The sequence below is a fragment of the Tachysurus vachellii genome, chromosome 1 (assembly GCF_030014155.1).
Source record: "Tachysurus vachellii isolate PV-2020 chromosome 1, HZAU_Pvac_v1, whole genome shotgun sequence".
Taxonomy (NCBI): Eukaryota; Metazoa; Chordata; class Actinopteri; order Siluriformes; family Bagridae; genus Tachysurus; species Tachysurus vachellii.
Window position 1 is genome coordinate 27,505,523 of NC_083460.1, and position 27,666 is coordinate 27,533,188.

General features: G+C 39.0%; 1 protein-coding gene across 1 annotated transcript in view; it reads left to right on the forward strand.

The window, feature by feature from the left end:
- Positions 1-12,165: 12,165 nt before the first annotated feature.
- si:ch211-126j24.1 (phosphofurin acidic cluster sorting protein 2) overlaps positions 12,166-27,666 on the forward strand; it is a 67,780-nt gene continuing 52,279 nt past the window's right edge. Inside the window, exon 1 of the mRNA XM_060880879.1 lies at positions 12,166-12,555. Within this exon, the coding sequence (XP_060736862.1) occupies positions 12,335-12,555 (221 nt within the window). The 5' untranslated portion in view covers positions 12,166-12,334. The remainder of the gene's footprint in view (positions 12,556-27,666) is intronic.

Genomic DNA, 27,666 nt, shown 5'->3' on the forward strand with positions numbered 1-27,666 from the left:
TAGCCATGTGGTTACGGAGGCATTTTCCAGACTGCAGACAATCAAACAGTCTGCTGTTGGGCTGCGTGGGATCCTTTAAAATTTTCTCTGCTCTGGTGTCTATACCACCTGGTATAGAAGTCCTGGGCAGTGCTGACCTGGTGATCTGTTCAGCAGACCTCACCACCCACTGCAGGGCTTTCAGGTCCTCAGCACTGCAGATACAAGTCGGCAATGTTCCCAGTTAGAATACTCTCTGTGGTGGCTGTGTAGAAAGGATTTTGTATATTCTGGATTGTTCTTAGGAAGATGATGAAAGACACTGTCTTGCCTTGAGTATTGTAGTGAAATGTGCATGACATTTTCTCACTTATGTGTACACCAAAGTACCTGAAGGTGCTCGCTCTCTCCACTGCTGTCCCACTGAGTGTGTCCTGTGTTGTTCCCTTGTGACATTCACAGCCAGCCTTGTTGACATTTAGGAACAGGTTGTTGGCCAGGCACCACTGAGGCAGACTTTCCACTTCATCCACATAGACATTCACATCATTCTTGGTAATCATATCTACCATCACACTTTCATCTGCAAACTTCTTAATGGCTTTCTCTCCCAATAAACGTATCCTCATACTGGTGCACTAGGTCAGGACTTGAGAGTATTATTGATGAAGAGGTCTGGGGATGATAACGACAACAACAACAACAATAATAATGACTTTTGCCGTAATACACCTTGGCTGTGGTTTAATTCATGTCTGTGCTGAGTTTGCATAATCTCCCCCTTCTTCAGGGGGTTTAAGTGGGTACTCCAGTTTCCTCCCACAGTCCAAAGAAATCTGTTGTAGGCTGATTAGCATGTATTTATTGTCCATTATGTGTGAATGGGTGTGCAATTGTGGTGGGTAAGCATCCTGTTTAGGAATGTACCTGGCTTGTGTCCTGAGTGCCCTGGGATAGACTCCAGGTTCCCCATAATCCTGGGTAAGATAAGTGATACAGAAAATGTATAAATTATTATTATTATTATTATTATTATTATTATTATTATTATTATTATTATTATTATTATTATTAATAATAATAATAATAATCATAATAATAACCATTTTTACTCATGTCATTAAATCGAATTGAAACTTGAAGGTCAGTGCCATGTGGTTAAACTGGATGAAGTTAGACTGCCCCCTGCTGCTCACTGGCGGTGCTGCATTCATATAACCCCTAATGAAACCATTTTGACTCCCTTGAAGAAGAGTAGAATGGATTGGAGAGATGAACATAAAATAAATGTCTCGCATAATTAGCCATTTTAAATAAATTAAATGAAATATGAAGGCAAAATAATACATTTTACATACATGCAGAAATCTGTGACCAACTGATAAAAGTTGTTTTGGTTTGTAGGCAGCTTTTTGACAAATAAACCAATAAAATCTGTATGAGCCACAGCCTCCTATGTCAGGAGCATAGGCTAACTATTCTAAAATGTTTACGCTACATTGTGCAGATTTGTTGGCTTCTTACAGTTGGCTTTTACTGAATGTAATATTACTACAATTCATATTTATTCTTGATCTACAAATTTCATAACTGCTGCCAGAATTTTTCTATTCAGTATAATATTGAGGAGTCCATCAGTTGGCCCAGTCATTAATGACCATTTAAAAGAGCCCTTTGAAGCAATTAAGCAGCACTTCATTTTGAAAAGACCCTACAAGTGGCAGCCAGAAGTGTTCTTTCGTCGATGTCCTTCTTGAAGAATTCAGTTATTTCGTTTTTTCCTCTCTGAACATTTGGTCCTCTGGTATCAGGGGTTTGCCCAACAAACTGAACATTGGCTAAAGCTAAGGAATTGAAACAGCCCTTATAGTGTTTCCCCAAATTGAAATAGTGAGAGGAAGTTAAAGAGGATGTAAAAAAAAAACCAACAGAGGAATAATCTTCTAATTCTTTGCATCAATATTTGTCCAGTATTTGACTAAAAATGCAAAATAGACACAAATGGCTCCCAGTGGATGGTTCCTTCATTTAGCAAACCAATGCTTTAAAGGTATTTTACACAGTTCTGTCCTTAATTAGTTGTATGTTGCATTGTGAACAATTGTACTTTTTTCTACACATAAATTTACAACAACCAGCATATTAGAAACAAATCATGCCTTAGACGAGTGATCTCCCGGACAGCTGGTACTGTTTCACAGGCAGTCCTATTGTCACAGGGCAGAACTGGGAAGCTGGGATATCAGATTTAGTAATCCATGCAGAATTTTGTAGTCTAATGTGTTTTGCACATTAAGCCAACTGCTGTTTTGCACACTACATTTAAATAACGCCATCAAACTACTGCTATTACATTGTGTAGTTGATGTACAAGTGTAGATATGTTTAAATAGGACCCTCTTGTTCAGATTCCTATATTAATATTTTAATTTGATCTAATACTTTACAATATGCAGTATGTACACTCATCAGCACTGTTTTTGTGTAGTGCCTTGTATTGTTTGTCTCACACTGTTTGCACTAGGTTGCACAGATGCACTTTATGTGGCAAGGACAACTTACTTTAAGTCTTTAGCTCTGTCTTGTTCTATGTAGTGCTGTTTTTGTTCTATATATCATCATGTTCTTGAGAAACGTCGTTTCATTTCGCTATGTAATGCGTCAGCTATATATGGTTGATATGACAATAAAATCTACTTGAATCGACTTGACTTGACTGTATATAATTATAGTCTAAAGACTATAATGATTTGAACAAATCCACTAGCTAGACATGCACACATGCAACATATATAGAAAATATAAGACTTACAATAAAAAAAATAGAAAATAAAAATAAAATAAAAATATAGAATACAATAAGTTAAATTAAACATAGTAATGCAAATATATACAGAACAGAACAAGAGTAATTTTTATAATGTACTTTAAAGAACATGAATTAATAATGCCAGAAAGATGTCCATTCTGCTTGATGTTGGTAAATGAATTGTGGTGAAGATTTACATATGTAGTCGTCACCAGAAACTGAATCATCAGTGTCCCAGTATGTAGCGAGTCAGTGTTCTTTCTGTTGCCTGAACTGGTGTTCACAATATACTGATCATAACATAGGGAGCTGATTGAGATGCATTTATGAACACTGTAGCATAAAACAAAGAATCTAGTTAGATCCATTTCATGCCTGATAGATATGTAACAAAAAATAGGCCTAACATTTTAACGGAACCTTAAAATTATTTTATTATTATAATTTTAATTTACAAACTGAACATGAGACATCCATATCAGGACTTTGCTTAGACATGTGTTTGTGTCATGTGTTCTTTTTGCTACTCATCTTTTCCTAATTGACTGTCATTATAGTGTCTCTTTCCAGTTTGGCTCAGTTGGTATTTTCTGTGTTTGTTCTTGCCATGTTATTTCTTATTAGTTCTCGTGATGTTTTCATCGTCTATATTTTACCTTTTTTTGTTATTAAATTGTCTTTTTGTTGTCCCTGCATTTGGGCCTGGTTTTATTTTTGAAAACACTTGTTTTCTGACAATCCAAGGTAAAAAAGTCCTGTTGTGTAGGGTCTTATGGTATAATTACAGACTCATTCAGCTGTCTTTCTATTCTTGAGTGATCATGTACGAATATAAAAGCCTTGCTTGTGGTTCGGTGGCAGAATCGCCGCCTCTTAGCTCCATTTGTTGATCCTCAACTTCCTCATCCTCAATTCACTGGTTTCATCCCACCTAACAAAAAAAAGCTTGGGCTTTACTAGATTGTTCCTATGTGTAAATGAGTGTGTGTATGATGTCCTGCACTGGACTCTCATCCCAATTAGTGTGTTCCCACAACAGGGAACTCTGGATCCATTGTGACTCTGGCCAGCATTTTTTGAAACAAAGTTTCTCCAGGACCATGGTGATAAATAAAACAACATGGAGATAAGGACTTTAAGTTGTCCTAGCCACATAAAGTGAAAGTGACGTGACATACTGCTAAGTATGGTGACCCATACTCAGAATTTGTTCTCTGCGTTTAACCCATCCAAAGTGCACACACACAGCAGTGAACACACACACACCGTGAACACACACCCAGAGCAGTGGGCAGCCATTTATGCTGCGGCGCCCGGGGAGCAATTGGGGGGTTCGGTGCCTTGCTCAAGGTAAAGTAATGTGCCAAAGTAATGTGCCGGCCCGAGACTCGAACCCCCAACCTTAGGGTTAGGAGTCAGACTCTCGAACCATTAGGCCACGACTTCCCCCACAAAGTGCATGGTGCGCAACCTAGTGCAAACAGTGTGAGACAAGATAGACAATACAAAACACTACAGGACAAATGCACAAAATAGCACTGACCAGTGTACTTTCTGTACAATGTGCTAAAATAGAGGATTCTAACAAAGAGGGCTCCTGTAAACATATACACTTTTGCAGTGGTATAAAAAGTTCTAGAGCCCTCTGCTGCCCATGAGCTTAACTGCAATTGAAAACTGACAAGTGTTTCCCTTCCCTCAGACTGATCTCTAAGCCTCTGATGAAACTACATATGCCTCTTGTTTTGATTTGTAAGGAAGAGGAGCAGAACTGTACAGATCTGATAACTGGGAGCAGAACTAAATTCAGTGATAAACATATAATTTCTCATGAACCTGAAATGAATACTAGCAAGATGGAACACAGCAACAAGCGGTGAGTTGAGTAGGACTTCCACAGGAGCTCAAGAGTGCTGAAATGAACCCTGTCTCTTCCAGTCCATGAGGTAAATCATCCAACCTCAGGAATTTATCTGGGCCTGGATGAGGAAAACCAGAGTGCCTTAATCTCCAGAGTAGGAGACCGTAACTTTGACCGTGTTTTTTTTAAATCATCAATGTAATGTCTGTGAGCGATTTGTGAACTACCAAAAGAGTAGATAGAGGATAATATATAAATATTTATATAGATAGTAAGAGCAATGAATCTGGCAATGAATCACTACTGGTTCCAGAATGCATCTCTGCTTTTGAAAATAACTTGTCGCCTTTTGGTTTTGTTTTAATTATTTCTCAGTCAAGTACAGGACCGAGGACCTACCGTGAGGAGAATGTCGTCACCATAAAGATGGAGTGCGGTAAAGTCATTTGTGAACAGTATGTAAATGTGTGATGAAAGGCATAATTGGACTTTGTAGTTAAAAAAATAACAATATTCCACAGAATCAACTAGTGCTTCACTTCAAACTGAGAGGCCATTTGCTGGCTAAATTCATGGGGCATCAGGTTAAAAGAAGTGAGAAATAAGTGACAAACAGAAGTCAGGCAAGTGTCTCTGTATTTATTCCATCAAAAATATCTTGCCGTTAATTGCACCGTGACATTAGTGTAATAAATATAATTGTGCAGGTTTAGAGCCTGTTGACATTTTCCAAAACCGGTAAAATCACGCCGGTCCAACCCTGGAGTACTTCTTCTGCTTGTAAGGGTTTCTTTGAGTTTAGCAATGTCATTGGGTTATGTTTTTCAAAGCTCACAAAGGTACAAAAAATATTTGGGATGTTGTTGAGTACTTCACTCCTTCATGCCTTCACTCAGACTGGTGACTGAGCTACTAGATTCCATCCTCTTTCAGCTGTCAGGGTGCGGATAGTGAGCGTGACAGTTCCCTGGCAAAGTCTCAAGTGACAGCTGCTCACTTGATTCCTTTTCCTGAAGTGTAATGCTCAAAAACATCACACGATGTCACAAAATTATTATTTTAAGCAGGATTACAAAGGATAAGAACTTCTAAAGCAGATTTACTTTAAAAGGGAAGGAGATTGAGACTTTGCTGGGGAATATACCAACCCAAGCATTTATTTAAGGTGCGTTAGTCAATACTGTGAGAGTTACTACGTGCAAGAGAGCAAGGGTTATTCCCATCCTAAAGAAACCTGCTCTGAATCCATGAGACATCAGTAACTACAGACTGGTATCACTTCTTTCATTTCTTTTAAAAATTCTTGAACGCATTGTCTATAATCAACTGTCTGTCTGTCTCTCACAGAACAACCTCCAAGATCCCAACCAGTCTGGCTTTAAAGCAGCAAATACATGCTGCTAGATCAGCCAAGCTGTCATCCATCCTCATGTTCCTCAACCTTTTAGCAGCATTTGCTACAGTCAACCACAGGATTTTCTTGTCCACCATCAGGTGACTTGGGATTTGCGGATCGGTGTGGGAATGGTTTGCTTCATACCTGGAAGGACGCTCATATCTGGAAGGACATCTGCTCCATGCAGACTCTCCACTGGTGTTCCACAGGGCTCAGTACTTGGTCCTCTTCTTTTTTCCCTGTATACTCACCCTCTTGGTGAAGTTATTTCCTCACACGGGTTCTCTTGCCACTGCTATGCTGATGATACACAACTTATCTTCTCTTTCACACCCTCAGATACCACAGCTTCTGATCGGATCTCAGCATGTCTGGTAGACATATCATCATGGATGATGGCTCATCAGTTAAAGCTCAATCATAGCAAGACTGAACTGCTGATCATCCCAGGTGATTCATTCCCAGGTCATGATCTTGCAATATCCCTGCATAACAATCTGATCTGCCCTTCAGTCACAGCTCGCAACCTTGGGGTAAACATGGACACTCAAATGTCCTTCTACAACATTAGAAGTATTCGGCCATTTTTGTCCACACAGGCTGCTCAGGTACTTGTTCAGTCATTGTTTTGTCATCGCAAGACTGGACTACTGCAATGCACTACTGGCAGGTCAAACTATGAACGCAATTCGTCCTCTGCAAATGATCCAAAATGTAGCTGCATTGTTTTCAACCTGCCTAAGTACTCGCATACAACCCTTCTGCTGCGCTCCCTCCACTGGCTTCTGGTAGCTGCACGCATCGGATTCAAAACACTGATGCTTGAATACAAAGCCAAAAATGGACCAGCTCCCTCTTACCTCAAAGCCCTTATCACACCCTCAGAGCTACCAGCACTGCTCGATTGGTCTCACCATCTCTCAGGGTAAAAGTTAAGAATGAATTTCCCCTAGGGGTCCTGACAGCTGAGTCACTGGCTATTTTCAAACGACGGTTTAAGCCCTACAGTACTTATTAATGAAACACTTCAACTAGCACTTTCTTAGCTGTTTGCTGTATGTGTGTATTAAAAAAAACGTTGAACAGGGTTTTATTGCTCACGGTATCTTAAGTATGTAACCTAGAGAACCAGAGTTAATGCATTCAATGATAGAGACTTAAGCACTTTTGTAAGTCGCTCTGGATAAGGGCGTCTTCCAAATGCTGTAAATATACATTTACATTTACAGCATTTGTCAGACGCCCTTATCCAGAGCAACATGCTGTAAATGTAAATGTAAATGTACATGCCACCGGTATACACAATATCTTATCTATCTTAAGAAAAATGCTACTTTCCATTAGTTTCATTACACAGTTTTTAGTTACCACACGCGCTCAGTGTGGGCTGCTGCAAACATCTCTGCATAATAATACCTGAGTTTAATCCATGAAAGAGGAGCGTCATTGTTGAAAAAATTATGAAAACACAATCTGAGTAGCCTGTCAGATATTCAGCGTTACGAGACGTTATTTGCTCAGGGAAGAGTAATCAGGGGACAAATACAGCCTTCATTCCTGCCACGGTAGATGATCTGTCATGCAAGCCATATCCTGCAGTTATTTCCACCTTTTTCTTTACAAGACACTGAAGCTGCCTGTGATATGATCTAGCCCAGTACCAGAAATCTATCTATCTTACATCCTAACCTACTTTACACCTGCTTCCTTAAACAATACATACATCATTAAATAGGCCAGCAAAGCATTCATATATAAGATGGAATATACTGAATGGGTTTTCATGGACGTGTGCACCATTTTCATTACTTGTACACCATCACAGAATGGTGGCCCACCAAAAATGTCAAACCTGTTGTTAAATTACTGGACTTTTACAATTTCTACAAATATTAAATTTATCACATTAACAGTATACTATTACACAAGGGCAGAGAACTCATTCGTACTCCACTCACTGACCAAGCCTTTAATACTACACAACAAAGTACACCACTACAAAGTGCACCTATTCTACAAAAAGGATAATCCCAAGGGGAGAAACAAAGCCTCAGAATCTATTCAGGGTTAACAGCGTGGGACAAACCGAAGGCACTAAATTATATACATGGAATGATGGAGTGAACTGGAAATTGTACTCAGAAGATGCACTAAAACTCAGGAGACTTAGAGCCTCAACTGGCGAGGAGCTAAACTTACACCTCATCTGTTCATTGGGCAAGTTCCTGGCACTCAGAGGTTCTCAGAGGTTGAATAGGTCACAAAAACCCTCACAATCAACCCCCACACAGCTTGTCCAGGGGGAGGGCTATTTATTAGCTAGTTTACAGTCATACACACACACATCTATGAATAACCCAGTCTTTATGCAACACTTGCAAAGTCTTGCTTCTGCTTTTCACTCGTGACGTTACTGACCTTTTACTCTGCACATCCCACAGCCTGGTTTTGACTCTGCTTTGTACTGATTTCCAATTCTGTCCCTGCCTGGTTTAGTCTGTTTGCTTGATTGTCTCACCTTGTGTCTTGTGTCTGCATTATGGTTTTGAGGTTGCTTTGCCATTTCAGCTTGTCTGCCTCAGCCAACAAAAAACAAAAACAACAACCTGTATTTGCATCCCATCTTGTCTCTGTCTGAAATAGAGCAAAAAGACTAATAAACATCGTTAGGAAGGTTCAAAGGCGTAAGAATAATAGTAAACAGATCGGATAACTAATTTAGTTGTTAACCGTAGTTAGTGTAAAAGGAATAATACATTAATGCGCAATTTAGTTATTTCTAGTGTAAATATACACTCTAGAACACAATATGATGACAATTTTATCTTAGAAGCCTTTATTAAATAGATGATATATATATCTTGAGTAAATTATTAAAATGATTTTAGATTTTCAATGCTTCAGGAGAGCTCTAGAAGAATAGAAGCTTGTGAATTCAGTCATTCATTCTTCAGTAAAAGCTTTTTCCTGGTCAGGGTCATGGTGGGTAGTGAGCCTATCCCAGGAACAAAGGGGTGGGAATACATCCTGAATGGAGCAGCATTCCATTGCTGGGCACCGTGCACACACACATTAACACACTCACCCAACACCTAAGGGCTAGTTAACCCACTTGCACGTTTTTGTTGGTAGGAGTGGACTCAGGAAGAACGTGCAAATCTCAGCACAGACATTAACCCGATTTCAAGATGGATCTAGATACCATAGTTCTTTAAAGCAGCAAGGTTACTATATCAGGAACAATAATTGAAACAATAGTAGTAAGAAGATCAGTAGTAACTCTATGATGTACAAATGTGACCAGTGGCAGATGCTTCGTGTAATTCATAAAGTAGTTGAAGATGTTTCTCCAATTTTCATTTATATAGCTGGATCCCGTCTGATGCTTTGACACCCTTTACTTTGGATTCTGCCTCAAGAGGTGGAAAAGAAAGCTTGAACTTACTTATGAATCTTTATGAAAACACGATCGTATGTGATTTTGTCTATGTAGACAATAAAGTATGGACAGTAATAATGTTTTTTTCTGGGTGAAGGGGGATATTTCTTCTGAGGAAAACGTAAAAAATGAGTCCTGTGTTGCCGTTTGATGGTAAGTAAGGAATAACCAAAGGAATATTCAGGCTCTATTCCTAATAAACAGGTTTCTCAAAGGGCTCATGCTTGTTTTTCCTGTAGGTGCAGGTTTTGATTGAGCCCAGCAGGAGGTGAAAGGATTACACAGGTCTCTGCATGTTAGAGAAAGTGCTGTGGAATAACAATTACACAGGTCAAGAGAAGCACAATGTCTCTTTTCTTGTACATATTCATGAAATGATGATATTCTAGTGGTGCAACACATTCCTTCTACTATGGCCAATTAAAATTCAGAGAAGTGTTCATAATCTTAGCATTCAACCAACAGTATTAAAAGTCACCTATAACTCACTACATCTACGTCTTTGCAGAATCTGTAGATATTTTTTCAGTCATTTTATTCTGTGTCACTGTAGAGACAATGGGCTGGTTCTTTGTTTATTTGTTGCATTTACATTTATTCAATTGGCAGATGCTTTTATAAAAAGCAAATTACATGTGAGCTGAGATTTACATTGTAATATCAACATTTTATATTTATAATCATGCATAAGATACATGCATTTTATATAATCTTACCTGCTCATATTTCTACATTTTTACTTTTATAAAAAGTGTTACAAACTCTGTATTTGGCTGAATCTTCAACTCAACAGCTACTGGTTGGTGTTAAAGTATTACTGGTGTTCAGCAAGGAAACAGACACCTGGTTTCACACTATAGGCCTCAATGAGAGACAATAAATCCTGTGCTTTAATTCCACCAGGCAAGGCCTCATATGGACACAAGGTGGTGCTTCCTAACAAAATATTGTGATCAGAAACACCGTACTTAACACTCATTCAACTCACCGTACTAATTTAACAGATAACATGGTTACCAATATACAACATATGATATAACCCTTACACATACCTGACATATACATATATATGACTATACTAAATTATTTCATCTAAGAATGTTCAGTGTCAGTGTAATAAATGATGATGAAAATCGTCTATTGCACAGTATTACAAGCCTATTGTTCAATTTAAACTACAAAGGTGTGTTTAAAAGTGTTTTGTGAAACTGGAGGAAGTGTGAAAATGGTTTCTGCTGAGGTTTTTGCCCCAGTTTTTTGAGCAAAGATATATTTACTTTGCACTCGAGGGACTGGGAGCTGAGAAACCTAGCTAAATTAAAACTGAACACATGACAACAAAGTGGTATTGCATATGTTATTGTGCCTATTTTACTAGGGAAGGGGTTTGGTGTTTTGATGAGAGATTTTGGTTGAATTTTAATGTAAATATTTAAAAAATCTTTATGTGTAAATGAAATGGAAAGTGCAGGCCTGTTTCTGTACCTTTTCTGTTGTCGAATGATATTCCTTGTTGAATTAATATTTATTATTTTATCCTTAAATGTAGAAAATAATCTTCTTTAAAAGACGTGTACGGTTGTGTTGGTAGATAATCATTTCACTGTTAGGTTTCCTCCCTGCCTTATTAATTGTCAGAATCAGAATCAGATTTATTGGCCAAGTGTGTTGACACACACAAGGAATTTGGTTCCAGCTGTTTGTACAGACATAAATAACACCATACTATACAAGACAAGACAATACAGACTATACGAGACAATATAGACGATGTGATACAGTATAGACAGTACGAGTATTAAATATGAATACAGAATATATGACAGATCAGTTATGTACATAAAGTGTGAGAAGTGCATGGTAATGCAAATAACAATATTGTGTAATATTTTGTTTTGTGCAATATACAGCAGCAGTAGTGTGTGTAACATATACGGATGATGTGATGACTGACACTTCTGATAATGCAGTACTTGTAGATATGAAGCAGGGAATATAATTATGGTGAGTTGTTAAACAGGGTGATTGTCTGGGGAAAGACACTGTTCCTGTGTCTGGCAGAACACTGTTTCAGTTCCTGTATCAGTTATCATTATCATAGGATAAGCTGCTGTTTCTGGATGTTATTCTATCACTGGCTGCGCACACACACACATACAGACACACAGACATTCACATACTCCAAGGGACAATTTAGCACAGCCAGTCCACCTACTTTAGAAAAAACACATTAAGAACTTACACAGAAACTTCACGCTGACTGCAGCCTGATCATCAGGTTTCAAACTGCGAACCCTGCATCTGTATCCCAACGTTTAACTTGTTTTTTTTTTTTGTTTTTTTGTTTTTTTTTTAAATAATAAAGCTGCTAAAGTATTATACAGTACATTTCTATTCTGCTTTGTTCCTCTACAGTAGGTGTGTCCCTTTCAATGTTTTTTTTTGCCAGCAAAAGAATACTCCATTTGACCTCATTTAATCCCAAACTGCATATTTAGCTGTTTCTGTAATTGATATGACTCACATCATGTCAAGCCAGTGACAGGTCATGATAGAGTGTGTTACTGGGTGTGTTAGAAGAGTTCCTTCAGGACCAGGTCTGAGAACACATGGTCTTCAATGAACGTCAGTGGCTCCCCCTAGCGGCCACGACTAAAAAAATCCTTCACATTTTTCTCTTGAATAAAGCTCCGCCTCTGACTGTCGGCGAAGATAATCAGTGTGGATCCGTGTCCGAGATGATTCTTCAACAAGGGGGCTAGAAAGCGAGCGTGAGACAGCTAAGAGATCCCTGAGTGAGGGAGACAGAGAGAGACCGGAGATAGCTCGAGCTGCGAGCCGGGAGAGGCGATGATGGCGGCGGCCATAGAGAGAGGAGGGGTCCGGGCCGCCTTCATGAATCCAGGCACGGGAGGCGTCGGTGTCGGTGGTCTCGCACCGGGGGTCGGGCTCGCGTCCCCCGGAGTCATGACCGGAGCTGCAGCCTCGGGCTCTTCAGGTCCTGTTCCTGTTCCTATGAACCTTTTTGCGACGTGGGAGATCGACCGATCCTCTCCGAGCTGCGTCCCGAGGTACCGGAGCACGTCTATTGTTTCGGGGACGTGATTGGAGCTTTTCAAACAATGCTTTCTATATTTTTTACACCGTGCATAATGCAAAGCTGAAATGGGTTTCAGGCTTGGCTGTTTGTTCGTGTGCTTTGTGGGTACAGAACCAGTTTGTCTACACTGACTGATCAAGTAACGTTATGCTGATTGGTCTTCAGATCAGTAATCTTCTGTTATCTTTCGTGCATTGTATATTTTCGTTTTATTTCATTTAGTGGGGTTGCTGCATGGGTTGAGGAAATGATGCTTATTTTGTAGTCGCGTGAAATAATTTTCTTTATTTGTTTATTATTGGCTCGCGCCAGAAAGAGACAGACCGCCTAAACCAGTTAAAGGGCTTGTCCGTGATGCAAACTAAACCCTAACTTCAGTAGATTCATCCGTTAGTTTGCCCTGGATACTTGGAATTAGGTTTCAGTCATGTTTTAAGTTTGTAAATTTAGCTATGAGTTTTTCCTCAGCGCGAGCGTTTGTCCGGGATTGATGTGCTCGAGCTCGAGCGTTTGTCCGGGTTTGATGTGACCTATATTTGTCTTGCCATCGCCCTTTAGGGGAGTCTCACAGTCTCGAGCTACTGATAACGGATTCGTTTCCAGTCGTTTTGAGTTTATGCCTCACAATTCGGTCAATTTAACATACACGACTTCAGAAAAACGTGTTTAATTGCAGAACGAGACGTGTAAATAGGCTAAAAGACTTTTAGCTAATGAGGTTGTGTTACAAGTTTATGTGGGTTTGTAGCTTAGATCAGCTAAGTAGCTTAAATACTTTATAAATGTTCATTAACAAGATATACATTTATCATGGTTGTTAATAAGGTAGTTTTTACAGTTAGTTTTTAGAATTAGAATCAGAATCAGTTTATTGGCCAAGTGTGTTCACACACAAAGAGTCTGGTTCTAGCTGTTTGTGAGTCTCAAAAGTACAGACATAAATAACACTATACAATAATTGATTTAGACCATAAATATTTAGAGCAGATTAATGACAAGCGTCGTTATTCAGTAATGCTAAGAAAACATTCAACTGTTTAGCTTTCCTTCCTCAAGAAATCCTTAAAAACCTGCATTACATGGTAATAATCTAAATCACTGAGTTTGTGTATGTCTTTGTATGTCTTGTAATAGTAGGCCAGAAGTTTTTGATTACTGGTTGCAGATGTCATTTTTCACTCTTCCAGCCAAATATGTTCTGATTCACTCCCATTTTATTCTTCCATAAAATAAAATTAAAAAAAAAAGTAAATCCCACTTTTGGTTGTCTACTCATAAATCAGTTTTCATAGCACTCAAGGTGTTTTACAGCACTAACCATAACTAAACAATGTGCTCATGCATTCCCTGTTGGTTAAAAATGCTGCATCTCGACGGATGGATTGTTGGCCGCAACCACAGCTCATTTGCGCGCTCTTTCACATGGCATGCACAGACCGTCAGAGAAAATGTGGGAGGGCCACAAAGGGCAAATTCTCAGAAATAAGAGACACTTTATCCTCAGGAATAGTTGGAATGGGGACAGCTGCACACTTTGCATTTGCAGAATGGAGGTTTGAAAACAGATTCTTCTCTGATCTGCGGTGTCGCTGGTACGTTGTTTGCCAAGAGAGGTGAACCATGCTCCACAGATGCTATCTGTGCATACTCTGAGAACGGTGCAGCACCAGTCACGCACGTCAGAATCCAAGCGATTCGTTCATCAGAGTAAGTGATGTTAACTTGAATGGAACGCTGGAATGCATGTCATCACCAGATCTCGAAAAAGACACGAGCAATTACGTCTCACAGTTCAGTTGAGACATGGAAGCTGCCAGCCACGTTTGGAGCTGTAGCCCAGCTGTCACTTTATTGTTGTTTTTGGCCAGGATGTTCAGCAGAGCTGGCTCCAAACAGCTATAAGGGCAACCTGGCACAGTGTTGGGTTCCAGTAGGACGTCCTTGGGCTCAGGGGACACATTTGTTAGCTTGTCCCAGATGTGTTTCCCATAGACCAGGACGAATGAAAAGTTCTTCCTGCTCCCTTCCTGTACCTCAAGCTCCCTTATCTAGATTATCTGGTGTTGCTAATGCACCAGCTACATTATCATTCAGTTGAATTCCAATGAAAGGGCAAATTTGAATTTCACTTAAATGCCAGAGCTGTGTGTGTCCTTACTTTTCTTTAAGGCCTCACAGAACAGAGTAACGTTTTATTACTCACCAGCCACATCATCTGTCATGCGGTCTGCAATTCTGCAACTCTCCCAGGATTTGTATTGAATACATTGCATCAGCATAAATGAATCTAAAAATAAGACAAATAAGACCTCTAAACCACAAAGTGTCTCTACTATTTGCTGTTTTCGGATTTTACTGCGTTTTCCTCTTTTTCATTGCCAGATGTAGGCAGCCTTGTGGAGGTTGTGTGTGAACCTCAGCACCCCACCATTCTCAGCAGGAAGAAAAATCACTTTGTGGATGGAGCCAGTAATAGATCAGGGCTTTCAGTAATTAAACAGGTTGCCTAGATCACCTTTGCTAGCAAATAGCACGTCAATTATTCATGCCGTTTCATTGGACTTTAATTGGTTTGGGAAGCCATGTACTGCCATTATTTTTGATGGAGTAATGTTGCCTGGGGAAATGGTTTCCTGGCCAATTAGTCTTTTAGGAGATCTATGCTTTCTACCCTTATCTAAGCCTACCTCTGCTGCTTGTATTGTCATTGAAGGATTTCATGAGCTGTCACTGTTTGAACAGGTCTTTTCCCTGTTGTCCCTCATTCCTTTTTAACACTCCCAAATGGACTAGATTTGTTTGGCTTTGTTTTAGGAGCTATCTGGTGTGGTGGTAATGTTTCACATTGAAGAGCATCAAGGGAGCATTTTGGAATGTGTTTTTTTTTTTTATCTGATCATCAGCTTGTGCCTTGCTCTGTGGGTGTGTCTTATGACCCGACTTACCAAATTTTACAGAAATCAATAACTCTGTTGTCTCCTGGGCATCGGTGAGAAGAAAAGAGCACTGAGATTCTGTTTTGTGTAAATGGCCTTCTAATTAGTGTGAGCGAGAATATCTTTGCCAAAGCTTAGGTTGCAATTGAAAGGAATTTCCTTCAATGTTACGTAACCACGTTATGCAGCAATTATTATTAATTATTGAGTACAATGAAGCGAATAGGTAGTGTATGTTTTTATGAAGGTGGCACCTAATTACAGTGAGTAGCGTGGGTGTACCATGTATAGCCGAAATTAAATAAAAAAAACCTGCAGATAATTTAAATTGTCTGTATAACATTACCAAGTAAAACTGCATATTCCAGACTCACCATCTTGAATGTAAAATGACAGATTTAATGTCACTTAAGAGCCAATAGTGTATGTTTTATCATTCACCAGCACAACTGGGTCAGAGAAAAAGATTCAGATTTCTTCAGTGTTCACCCTTTTGCATTTGAATGTTTAAATATAAACATAAGTCACTAACTAGTAAGCTTTGCCGGTCTGTGTGACAGACTTGGCTACATAGTGAGCAAGCATGCTAACGTTAATTAGAGAATAGATAACAGCAAATACGCTACTCACTAGCCAATTTAGACAGTCAGACAGTGTTGGAAATTTGGTTAGTAGGCAGAGCTAGCATTACCAACACACTAGTTTAATACAAATCTTTTGTGTAAACTTGTCAAGTCCCATTTATTTAAAAATCATAACTTTACTGAGAACTTCTGTTATTTAATTGAACTGACGCTCATTTGGCTTCCCAGCATAAGCTCAGGATCCTGTGAAATCCTGACCAGTATCAAGCGGTTATTGAACATGAATAAACGATGAATGAAACAGCACACCTTGTTCAATGTCAAGCAAAACATGTTGCTGCTTGTTGTGTCACCCAGGTATTGCCTTGCAATCAGACTCTTAACCATAGGGTTACTGACTGCTTGGCATTTCTAAATGGAGATGTGCTATCCTATTAGCTCAGTCCAATGCTGTAGGGAACAACCTTCATTGCATGGCTGAAGGAGCTTACCGAATCTCTAGCTATTTAATTTTGGAACTGTGATTAAGGCTTGGATTTCCTCATCAGTGTTAGAAGATTTGAGGTCTTTTTTTATCACTGCAGTCTTTGAGGTCACCTTTCCCACCTGTCAGGCGTCATGTGAAATTAAATTAGATGAGAAACCGAGCTCATGGAATCTCTGCTGCACCATTTTGCACCCCAAAATGAGATCTGATAACCAAAACCAGGTTTTCAGCTAAATTGTCATTCCCCTTATCAACCTCTTTGTCCGTTACATGGTTTGTGGGTGTTGCTTACTAATGTGATGCCTCCAGCTGTTTATTTTTTTTTATCTACATCCTCATTACCCAATCCAAAATCCTGCCTTTTCTATCACTTTATCTGCTGATGTCTCTGATCTCTACCTGTTCATGATCTTGCACTAATGGGAATATGAATATGTATTTTTTGGGCTGAGTGTTTATTTTTACAGTTGAAATGAAGCACAGCAAAGCAAAGTGACTTCCATTATCAGTGGCAAATTGAAACCTACATTCATCGACCTTCTACAGGGGTTACTAATGGTTCCTTTAAATGATGTAACTGTTATTAGATCTGTTTTATTTCATTCACATCAAGTCAAGTGTATAAATTCCAGTATTAGAGTGGGCACAACTGGAAATTGAGTTAAACAGTCATAATAAAGGTATTTAAAAACATTTTTTGGTAAACCCCTGAATGTCCCATTGGTGTGTTTCTGAAGCTGGGGTAGTCAGGTTGCTTTATGAGTGCATCACTGGACTTCAGGGTTTGGGCAGGGTTTTGGCCAGCGTAATGTGAGAAGTGCATGAGGACCAGTTTAGAGCTCTGCTGTATCGTTGGCCTCAACCGGCATGAGTGGAATGGAGAAAAATACTGCTTTAAATCAGAAGCATGTGGCAGTCTTTTCCTGCCTGCTCTCATAGTGTCAGAGCCTGGGGCAGAAGGGTTTTAACCGGGCATGAGAACAATATGTGGGTGCTTTTTCCTTGCATGTTAAAATTACCATAATTAAAAGTGAATCAGTACTTCGTATGTCTCTCGGGTGTGGATACTGTAGCATGCCCTGGGTGTTAGTGTATAAGTGGATCACCATTACTTCATGCAGCTGTTCCAGCACAAGCCTGAGAGGCAATGTAAAAAGAGCTCAGCACCACCATGCACCCCATCCTGCCAGAGACAGAGTTCACCAAGTAGCCTCGGAGAACTTCTAGGGTTACACAGAATTCTAATTCAATACGGTATTGCGGTATTGTGATACAATGCATTTGCAATACAGCAAAAATAAACATTGCTTGAAATTGTGCCTTAAATTTCTATTTTAAATCGATGACAACATCCAACATTTTAGAAGTACATTAACTAAAACTTAGTAATGACTCAGTGTTTGCGTTCAGACTCTTTACAACCTTTAATGAAACAAAAGCTAGAATGTAACAGACTGGTAAAAAAGCTAAAATTTCACTGGTGTGACTCACAGGGACTTTTCCATGGTTTAGCTTGGTAACTTACCAGGAAGCCAAAATTTTCCAGAAAAACCAGACCTTAAATATTTGGTGGGATTTTCCAGGTCCTGCTGGTTGCTGATTGTAGCCACTGCTGCTTTTCCTGAGCTAGTATAGTAGAATATTAGCATGTGAAAATCTGTATTTTCAGAGAAGGAATGTTGGCTCCAATTATGCTGATTTTGAGGAGAAGTTGCCATAATCCCCTGACATTAACTAGTAAAAACCACAGAAAACACCCCTCAAGTCGACATGTAGAATCAGCATGACATAAACATATTTGTTTTCAGCGATATTTGACTTTGGATCAGTTCATAAATCGACAAAGTACTTGGTAAAATCTATAACATCTATCTAATAGCTGTTTTGAGAAAGTAATCATCAGTGCTAGATTTATCACTAATGGTAGTTGGCTAGATTGGTGCTAATGCTTCTTGCTGTAATCCACTGGCTTGCTTGTTGATAAGCTACTCGCGATCATCTACTATTGTTGCTGTTTTGCACTTTTAGATTTAGTTGCATGAATATTTGAAGTTTACTTTAGTAGAACAGTATTAATAGCCACTCAGGTCTGTAACTGTAAAGTACATTAAATGTAGCTTCTTATGACTGACAGAGCGAAATAAAAACACGCTTTTGTGGAGACTTTTTCTACTTGGGGATGGGAAATCACCACTTATAAGGCACATTTTGTCTGAGGAGGGGATTGTTGAATTGTAGTGACAGAAGGACTGTTCTATCTTTACTCAGCAGAAAAGGAAAACCAAAACATCAGATGTATTACAGCTTTGTGTATCCTTAGAACATAAATCACATGCTGAGGAATTCCTGCTGTCGCCATTTCCAAAAAGCTCTTCTTCACCTTTTAATGCGTTATTTTACATTCACATTTTATTGCCTTGCATATATACCATTTGGCAGATGCCCTTATCTAGAGTGATTTACATTTATCTCATTTATTCATCTGAGCAGATGAGGGTTAACGGCCTTGCTCAAGGACCTACAGCAGTGGCAGCTTGGTGATCGCGACCTTCTGAGCAGCATTTCGATGCTTTAACCACTGAGCTCCCGCTTTCCCTCCTTCACAAGGTGTAACATTGGCACTGTTATACGAGGCTTGGCTCTGTTTTTTCAAGCCCACTTTGTTTCGATTGCATAATCCTGGTTTGTGCAGATTGATGACGTATGCAGACTGTAGCAATTGTCTTTAATCACACGTCTTTCCGTTGAGGATCTTTATAGTATAAGCCGACATGTCAACACATATTCTGTTAGAGAATTTAACTGAGATTCTTTTGTCATCGTTTTATGTAATAATCTTTTGAAATCAATCCGTGTCAAACTGGCTTTGGAGTAAAGACAGATAATTCTGCGTAGTGGTGTACATAAAGCACATGTAGATGCTGATCTCCATCCAGAGCACCGTTTTCCAGGATTTTAATCAAAGTCTTATCCAGTGGCGCTGGCAGCATTTGGAGTGAGGAAACTTTAAAGTTAATGGAGTACCTCAATGTTTTCCAAACCAAATCTTTGTGTGTGAATGTGTGTGTGTGTGCACGTTTATCAGGGAAAATCGATTTGTCACAATTCGCTGTACTAAGAAAAGAAAGGAAAACCTTTTACTCAGAACTCATTTATGATGGAAACGTAAGGGCAGACACTGAACTTAGTTAATAAATATGTAACTATTAAAACACAAATTCAAAACGACTGTTACGGTTTAATAATAAACGTCTTGCGATGAAACAAACCATTCTGGTGACTTTCCCAAAGTGTGATTAGACCCAAACATAAACAAAATTCCTCCTTTGGATACTGCTCCACCTCTGAAGGAGATATTACACAGATTTATATGCTTCATTTACAAATACTATAAAGCTCGTTGTAGTAAACAGCTCTTCTGTCCTATAAGGTTAGGGATATACACTAGCAGCATTCTCCACCTGCTCTATGGATGAAGAGCAGATCTCTTTAACATCGCTTTTTTTTTTTTTTTTTTTTTAATAAGAAGCTCTTATCCTTGCTGGAGATTGGATTCATCATAATTGATTTCGCTCTGCATGACCGCAGCTTTTAATTCTCTTGCATTTTAAAGCCAAATACATTGAGAAAGATCGATACATCCTAATATTGAGTTCCTAGTGGTACAGAGTGAAGAAGCCTGGTGTAGTGTCTGTGAGAATCGTCTTATTAGTTTCATTACCATTTTGTGTAAACATTATCTACCTACAAGAATTTTCAACATGTTAAGGACACAACTAGAACTGAGAGAGGATTCACAGTACAGGGCAGGGGTTTATTTTTAGAGTCGGTTCCTCAAAATATCCATCAGTGCCGTTTCGTCTTATCTTCAACTTTTATAGCATGTAGCTTCGTCTTGTAGCTTGTCTTTGTTTTAGATCACTGCCAGGAAGAATTAAGTCACAGAAATGCTAATCTACATTGCGTTTTATAGATTATGTTGATGTCAGATATAATGATACCTTTCTTAACTCCATGTACTACTAGTTTTATGAATTTTGGACATTGGGCAGTGGAGCTTCACAGTCACAAAGCAGCTTTACATAAATATATATTATAACTAGGGTATAAACTTAACATGTATAAATAACATCAAAGCCAATGCCACAATTGATTGTGCAGCCACCCGATCTTTTTCAAACAGATGCCCATTCTATATCACAGGGTTGTGTCACACACTGAGAGGAAAGCTCTATCTACCCTGTTCTCACTCTAGGAACTGGCGATTGACCAGCGTCGCTCTGATTGTCAGGGGATAGATAGCGTATGCCACCTTTCCCACTCAGAGATACTGCTGTCCTGGACTCCTTGAAACTATTTTGATAGTTTTTTTTGGAAATTATTTTGATTGGTTTCTGCATTAAAGCAGAAGAACTGCTGCAGACGATCAGTGTGTTCAGTGTGTTGAGTTTGTGACAATCACTGATTAAAATGCATTTTCATCAATTACCTTCTATTTATTACTCGATCTGTTTCCTTACTCAAGTGATTCTCGCCTCGCTCGAGTCTTGATGTGTTTCATTTAAAGTTTCATATCTTCCTTCTTTCAAATTCGCCCTGAACCCCCATCATCCTTCGTTTCTTCACACACACGACACGTTCCGTGCGATTCTCGACTGCAGAAAACACTTTACATTCCTACATCTGCTGTCACACCTAGCATGTGTCTAACTTTATCACACACAACGGCTCTCAAGCACACAAAGAGTGTTGAAGTACCTGAGTCTTTTTTGTCTTTTGAGTACCTGAAAGGAAGGTGAAATCTATTTGTGTGTCGTTTATTTAACTCTTTTTTTAAACTCCGAGATGCCAAAAACATCATTTGCGCCTGTTTTGTCTATCTGTTCTGCATTGAATGTCTTTGTCATGTCACACTCCACTTTGCTGGCTTTAAGAATTTGTAATTTTTCATATTTGTAGTTTTTCCCCACACAAATGTTTCTATCTTCAAAGTAAATGATGATATAAAACCCGGTTCTGCTCTCTGAGATGCCCCAAGTGCTTGTTCATAAACATCTCAAATTAAAATCTTATTGTTTCAACCATTAAAATTCTGTGTAAGTTTATCCGAACAGAGGTAACAATGTCTCACACTGTAAGCCAACAGTGTCCTTTCTAATTGTATATCAGACTTTCAGTGATACAATAATTCATTTGTTTATACTGTTTGAAAGGTTGGATCAGATTTCTGAAATCTACCATTTGGGCCCTTGAACAAGGCCCTTAACCCTTCCTGTATCATGGCTGTCCTAGTGCTCTGGTACTCTGACCCCAACCTCCAAAGTTAGGACATGTGAAGAAAGAATTTCACTGTTCTGTAATGTATATGTGACAAAATAAAGGCTTCTATTCTGTACTAGAACATCGTTGTACTGGCAAAAAGAGTTGTATACCATACCAGTTGTACCATACCAGTGAGTGTGGAGATGTTTATGCCATATGTTACAGGGGGAATGCCCACAGAGGGAGTACATGGTGGAAGGAGCACATACGGATGATTCAGGATGGGTTTGGTAGACTTAACCAAAGTAAAAAATCTGAGTGACTTCATCTTTAATCCAAGACATTCACATCACATAATGTGTTCTGTCCAAAAAACAGGGAAATATCCCCATTTATATTACCAGCACTTGGATTGTGTGTTCAAAGTACAAGCAGTTGTCTATTGTGTGGTCTTTTAAACATCTCAGGCCACATCGTCCAGCTGGAATGTCCCTCTGTTTGTGTATCAGGAGTAAGCTGAGAGTGCAGGTGGGAGAAACATGCGTCCTGGTTTCCACATGAACTGTTTGCTCTGCAGGAAAGAGCTCAGTGGAGCCATTTCCTCTAGATCTCCCCACCAGCTGTGTATGTGTGTGTGTGTGTGTGTGTGTGTGTGTGTGGGCAGGGAGAGTCCCTGACTTTTATCTCAGAATTCCACTAGAGAAAGGGAGAGGGAGCGAAGCAGTTCGACTACACTTCGACACTAAACATCTGTGTCAGAAAGGAATGATCACACCCCCCCCCCCATCTCTCCATCTCTCTCTCTCTCTCTCTCTCTCTCTCTCTCTCTCACTCACACTTGTTTATGTGAAAGTCTTATGCATGGTTTTGTGTGAAAGCCTTGGTGTTGCGCTGCATTCCTTTCACTTTCGGCTAGTTTGAGTCTGGGAATACTTGCACATGTGAGAGCCTTCTGAGTTTTCGTGTCACATCAGTGTAAGCTGCAGTGTATATCTGTGTTGAGCGGATATTGATTTACAAGCTTTCTCTTTATGCGGGTGAATATTGTAGGAATGGATTTTGACCGTCTTTCAGTGATTTCACTGTTTGAGCGTTCAGATCATTTAGATCTCTCAGTGACACATGGATGACAGTAGTTGTCTTTATGTTCCTATACATTTCATTGTCTATCAATAGTATCATCAAATAGTATAGTATTTCCAACAGATGTTTATTGGAGTTGCTTTTTTCTGTGGCTGCGTCTCCAATGGTGTTGCTTTGTGTGTTAAGTCGTACACTCTCATATATTAAAGTGTCTACTGTACTTGGGATTTTAACATTGTAGGTACTTATTTTGCCTTTTGGCAGTTTTATCTGGGATGTGTTCACTCTTTGGACCCATTCACACTGACCCAGGACAAAAAAAACTATAAAACTCCTTTACACATTTTGTCTGTATCTCAAACTTAAACAATATAGACGTCATTTGTAATTAATATTTGCAATTACAAGATACATTTAACAATGAAAGTGTTATTTGTTTTTGTTATATTTCTATGATGTGTAATAAACTATACTGTTATAAACACCTTGGAGTCATAAATCTAAAAAAAATTAGAAATGGAATAATGGTACACTTAATGTTTTATTTCGAACTGATTTATCAAGTACAGTTAAAGAGCAACAAAAAAACATAAGTAAATAAGATATTTACAACAAATAAAAAAACAGAATAAAGTATAAAATAGGTTAATTTGACCAGAACAGAACTTATATACGGGGTATATATGTGGTAGCCTAGTGGTTAAGGTGTTGGGCTACCAATTGGAAGGTTGTGAGTTTGATTCCCAGGTCCACCAAGCTGCCACTGCTGGACCCCTGAGCAAGGCCCTTAACCCTCAATTGCTCAGTTGTATAAAAATGAGATAAAAATGTAAGTTGCTCTGGATAAGGGCGTCTGCTAAATGCTGTAAATATAAAACATTATAGACCACATGCAGCTAACACTAATCTATATAAGTCAATATATTCTTGTTAATGAAGTTAGAAAGGTCCCAGAGTAAAATACTGACTCATCACTTACAGCCATTTAAACTCCTAAAATGAGCTGCAAGTGTGTGTGTGTGTGTGTGTGTGTGTGTGTGTGTGTGTGTGTGTGTGTGTGTGTGTGTGTGTGTTACTAGAGAGTTTTTACACATGGACAAGCCCAGGTATGCACATGAACCGAATGTATGTAGACAGACGTGAGAGGAGACTCGTGCACCATCATTCAGAGTCATTTGAAAAATAACCTATCAAACTATCTGTTTGTCTGTTTGTTTGATTCCATAAATCTGTTGTGTACTAGCCCCATCTTTTCAGCCCTGACATATAGTCATTGATGGATGAATATGGATTTACTATAATGGCTGATCAATATGCAACACACTGCTGTTTCTGGGTCAATAGTTACCTCAGGCAGAACGGAAGCCACCTAAGAGGCTTAATGTGCTGTGGTACAATTAGTGCGACTGCAAACCCAGTCAGAGAGTCAGAGAAAACACGGTCGTATGTCAAGACACCTCAGAAACCCAGTGCAGTGATTATCTTAGAAACAATTCAGATAGATATGAAGCAAAAATGAAGAAAATTATTTGAATATCTGAATAGGGTTTTCAGTGAGGGATTAATTATTCATCAATGAGTTTTTGTTTGTTTCCATGTTGTCTTTATGTAATATTTGAATCCTGTTGGTTTGAAAATGACAGATTTGGTTAAAATGCCCATCTCTGCTACAAAGGTGCCAATAATCTCATGGTTTTGTGTAATTTAAATGTATAACTCATATCACATAGTATAAGAGGATCTCGATAAAATCTACAGAAAGTGCAATAACATGCTCTCCATATAGAATTTATACTGAAGATAACTTTTGCTGCATTCTGTAATACATTGTACAATACAATAAAACACAATACAATACATTGTGATCAAAACTTATGCAGAAAACAGAGTCTCATGCACAAAAAGAGTGTTCATTTTTCTACGTGAGCCTGAGGGCTTAAGAGTTGTTTTTTTTTTGCATTAGTATTTTCAGCTGAAATCATACCTTGTGGGGAAGGCAAAGTTAGGGGATTGGGGTATTCTCGCCATTTCCACCATCTACCAATCTCCACCCCCCCACCAAAACCCACCAACCACCCCGTTGCTCAAGCTGCATCACAGGGATGTGGGACACACTCTGAGGAAAGCCCTATCCATCCTCTTCCACATCCATGTGCTCGCAAACATTGTCTAGTGTTGCTGTGATGAAGAGAGATTATGTCACCTCTCTCACCCAAACAGCACTATCAAACTGAAACACTGGACGGTGAAAGTCTGGACTGTACTTATACACAACATGATTATACATGAACATTACCAGATGCCTTTTTGCTTCCAAATACTGATCGAGTCAGCAGCACACATTCACACTGATCTTTGTGTGAAACTTTGATTTCTATTAGTGAATAATAGATGCAGATTTTATTTTTTTAGGTTTTATTTTAGTTCTCTGCTTTATCTGGACAGTTTTATACCAGACAATGCTAAAAGTCCAGACTGTAGATTGTGATTGTGTGATAACTTTGGAAGTTATGTTTACATTCAGTATGAAACATTGTTCAGGGGAACATGACGGCACTCCAGAACATGCAAGCTAGGGAGTGTGTAGCACAGTCGACATCACTTCCTGTGTGAGTCATTTCCCGTTAATAGGTTAGTGCATTTGTTAGTGGCAGTGAGAGAAAGTTGGTCCAGCGGGATCATGCCCAGCTGTGTATGGCATGAACTCAGCCTTTTGCGCGATGGTGCCGCACCAGGGTGCAGTCTGCTGAGTCAATGAGTGTTTGTTCATTTAGATAAAGAACAGCGGGCCCTCGACTCTCTGCGGCTCTGTTTACAGAGTCATCAGACTCACACAGACTATTGTTATTTCTATCATAGTGTTTTGCAGCAGTGCTTTTGAAGCTCTTCTTACACATGCAGTTCTGAATTAAAACATATTGTTAAGGCTGAAGGACATTAACACATTGCTTGCTTACTTGGATGATTAAACCGAGTGAGACTCCTCGTGAACAAGCACTGATCATGACTGAATAAATGCTTATTTGAGGACATAGCCCCATTCATTATGTAAATGCTGAATCTTTTGTTATTCATCATCCCTGAGTTTGTGTGGATCTGAAGTGCACAGAGCTTTTGATACACACCTCTCAAAGGATAACAGATGGCTGTTTACACACCAAAGCTAAGGTCATCGGGCTGCATCGTACTTTTGCAAGAATAGCATCATTTGAACAAAAGTTGTGCACATCAGAATTACACCTGTATGAAACTCATTTCTGCAATAAATACAACGTTCATGCGGCTGTTTTTAGGAAACGGATATTTAAAATTGAGGTTTTTGTGAAAAACAATTCCACCAAAAGCTTTGGCAAACACACTTACATTTATACAACTGGCTAATTCAGGAGTAAGGGCCTTGTTTAGGGACCCAGCGGAGATAGCTTGGTAGTCCTGGGATTTGAACTCATAACAGTTTGATTAGTATTCCTTAACACCTTTCTAACTTTGCATAAAGAAAAATAATGAGAATAACACAGATGAGTTCATTTTCACTTTTCTCCTTTCTATGCTGGTATTCTACTGTGCATGTATGTATACATACTGTTTTAGGAAACCTATATATATATTGTCCATTATAGAAATGTCTAAGTCTATCCGATAAAACACTGATACAACAGACTGTACCAGTACACAGTAATACAGTACACTGGAATTGAAATGACTAAAACTGAAACTAAAATATATGTAAAGAGTACATAAAAATGTACAGGAATATAAAAGAAACATTTTCACTGAATATCGAATGAAAACATAAAATAATATTGAACTCAGATGAAATACAGTCACACGCAACAATCTGTGGTGTCCAAGCAGCATCACAAAAGAACACAGAGCAGTTACACAGAACACTGACACCATATCCACAGTATGTTTCCCATCTCAACATATACGTACGGTGATTAGAGTCGGACAAACGTTTGCCTCATTCTTTCACTATCAAGAGCTCTTGCAGACATCATAAATGTATTAAAGTCATTTAATGTAAAAGAGCTGCAAGCCAAGAGACATTTCTACCAGCGGTGTAGACAGCATACGGCCGAATGTGTAAGCAAACTGCAGTAATCAGTAGTGTTTGCTCCTTAATGGCTCTCTAAAAGGCACAGTTTAGCTCAGAGTCACTCCTTCACCCTGCTGTAATGGGTCAGATTGATCGACTTTGGCTGAAATGACGGCAATGACTGGCCTGCTAATGTGATTGTCCCCTGGTGTTAAAGCCTGAGGCTGTACTGCATCCAATTCTCATTCACTGCATTGGGGACAGAATTAGAGTAGAAGGTCAAAACTGGGCTAAAGTGCACTATTTTGGAATGCTGATGAGCTTTTCAACATAGTTTTGTTAAAAAGAATAATAATAGACTTATTATTATTAATAATTAATAATAGCTGGTTTTGGTTTAGACCTGAAGTTCATTTCTTTGCATGACTTAGGCTCGGTTTAGTAGCCGAGTCTAGCTACAGCAAAAAATATAAAAATAAAATACATGTTCTGCCTATCATCGGGAGATCAGGTATGAATCTCAGGGGGTTCTCAATCACAGCAACGCCAATCATGGATGAAAAAGTTCAGCTAATGTGCTCTCCTGAGAGTGCTATTTTGCATGGTGATGCAGCCTGAGCAGCAGTTTGGAAATGATGTGTTTGACTGGCTTCACACGTCTCAGAGAAGCAAAAGTTAGCCTTCACCCTCT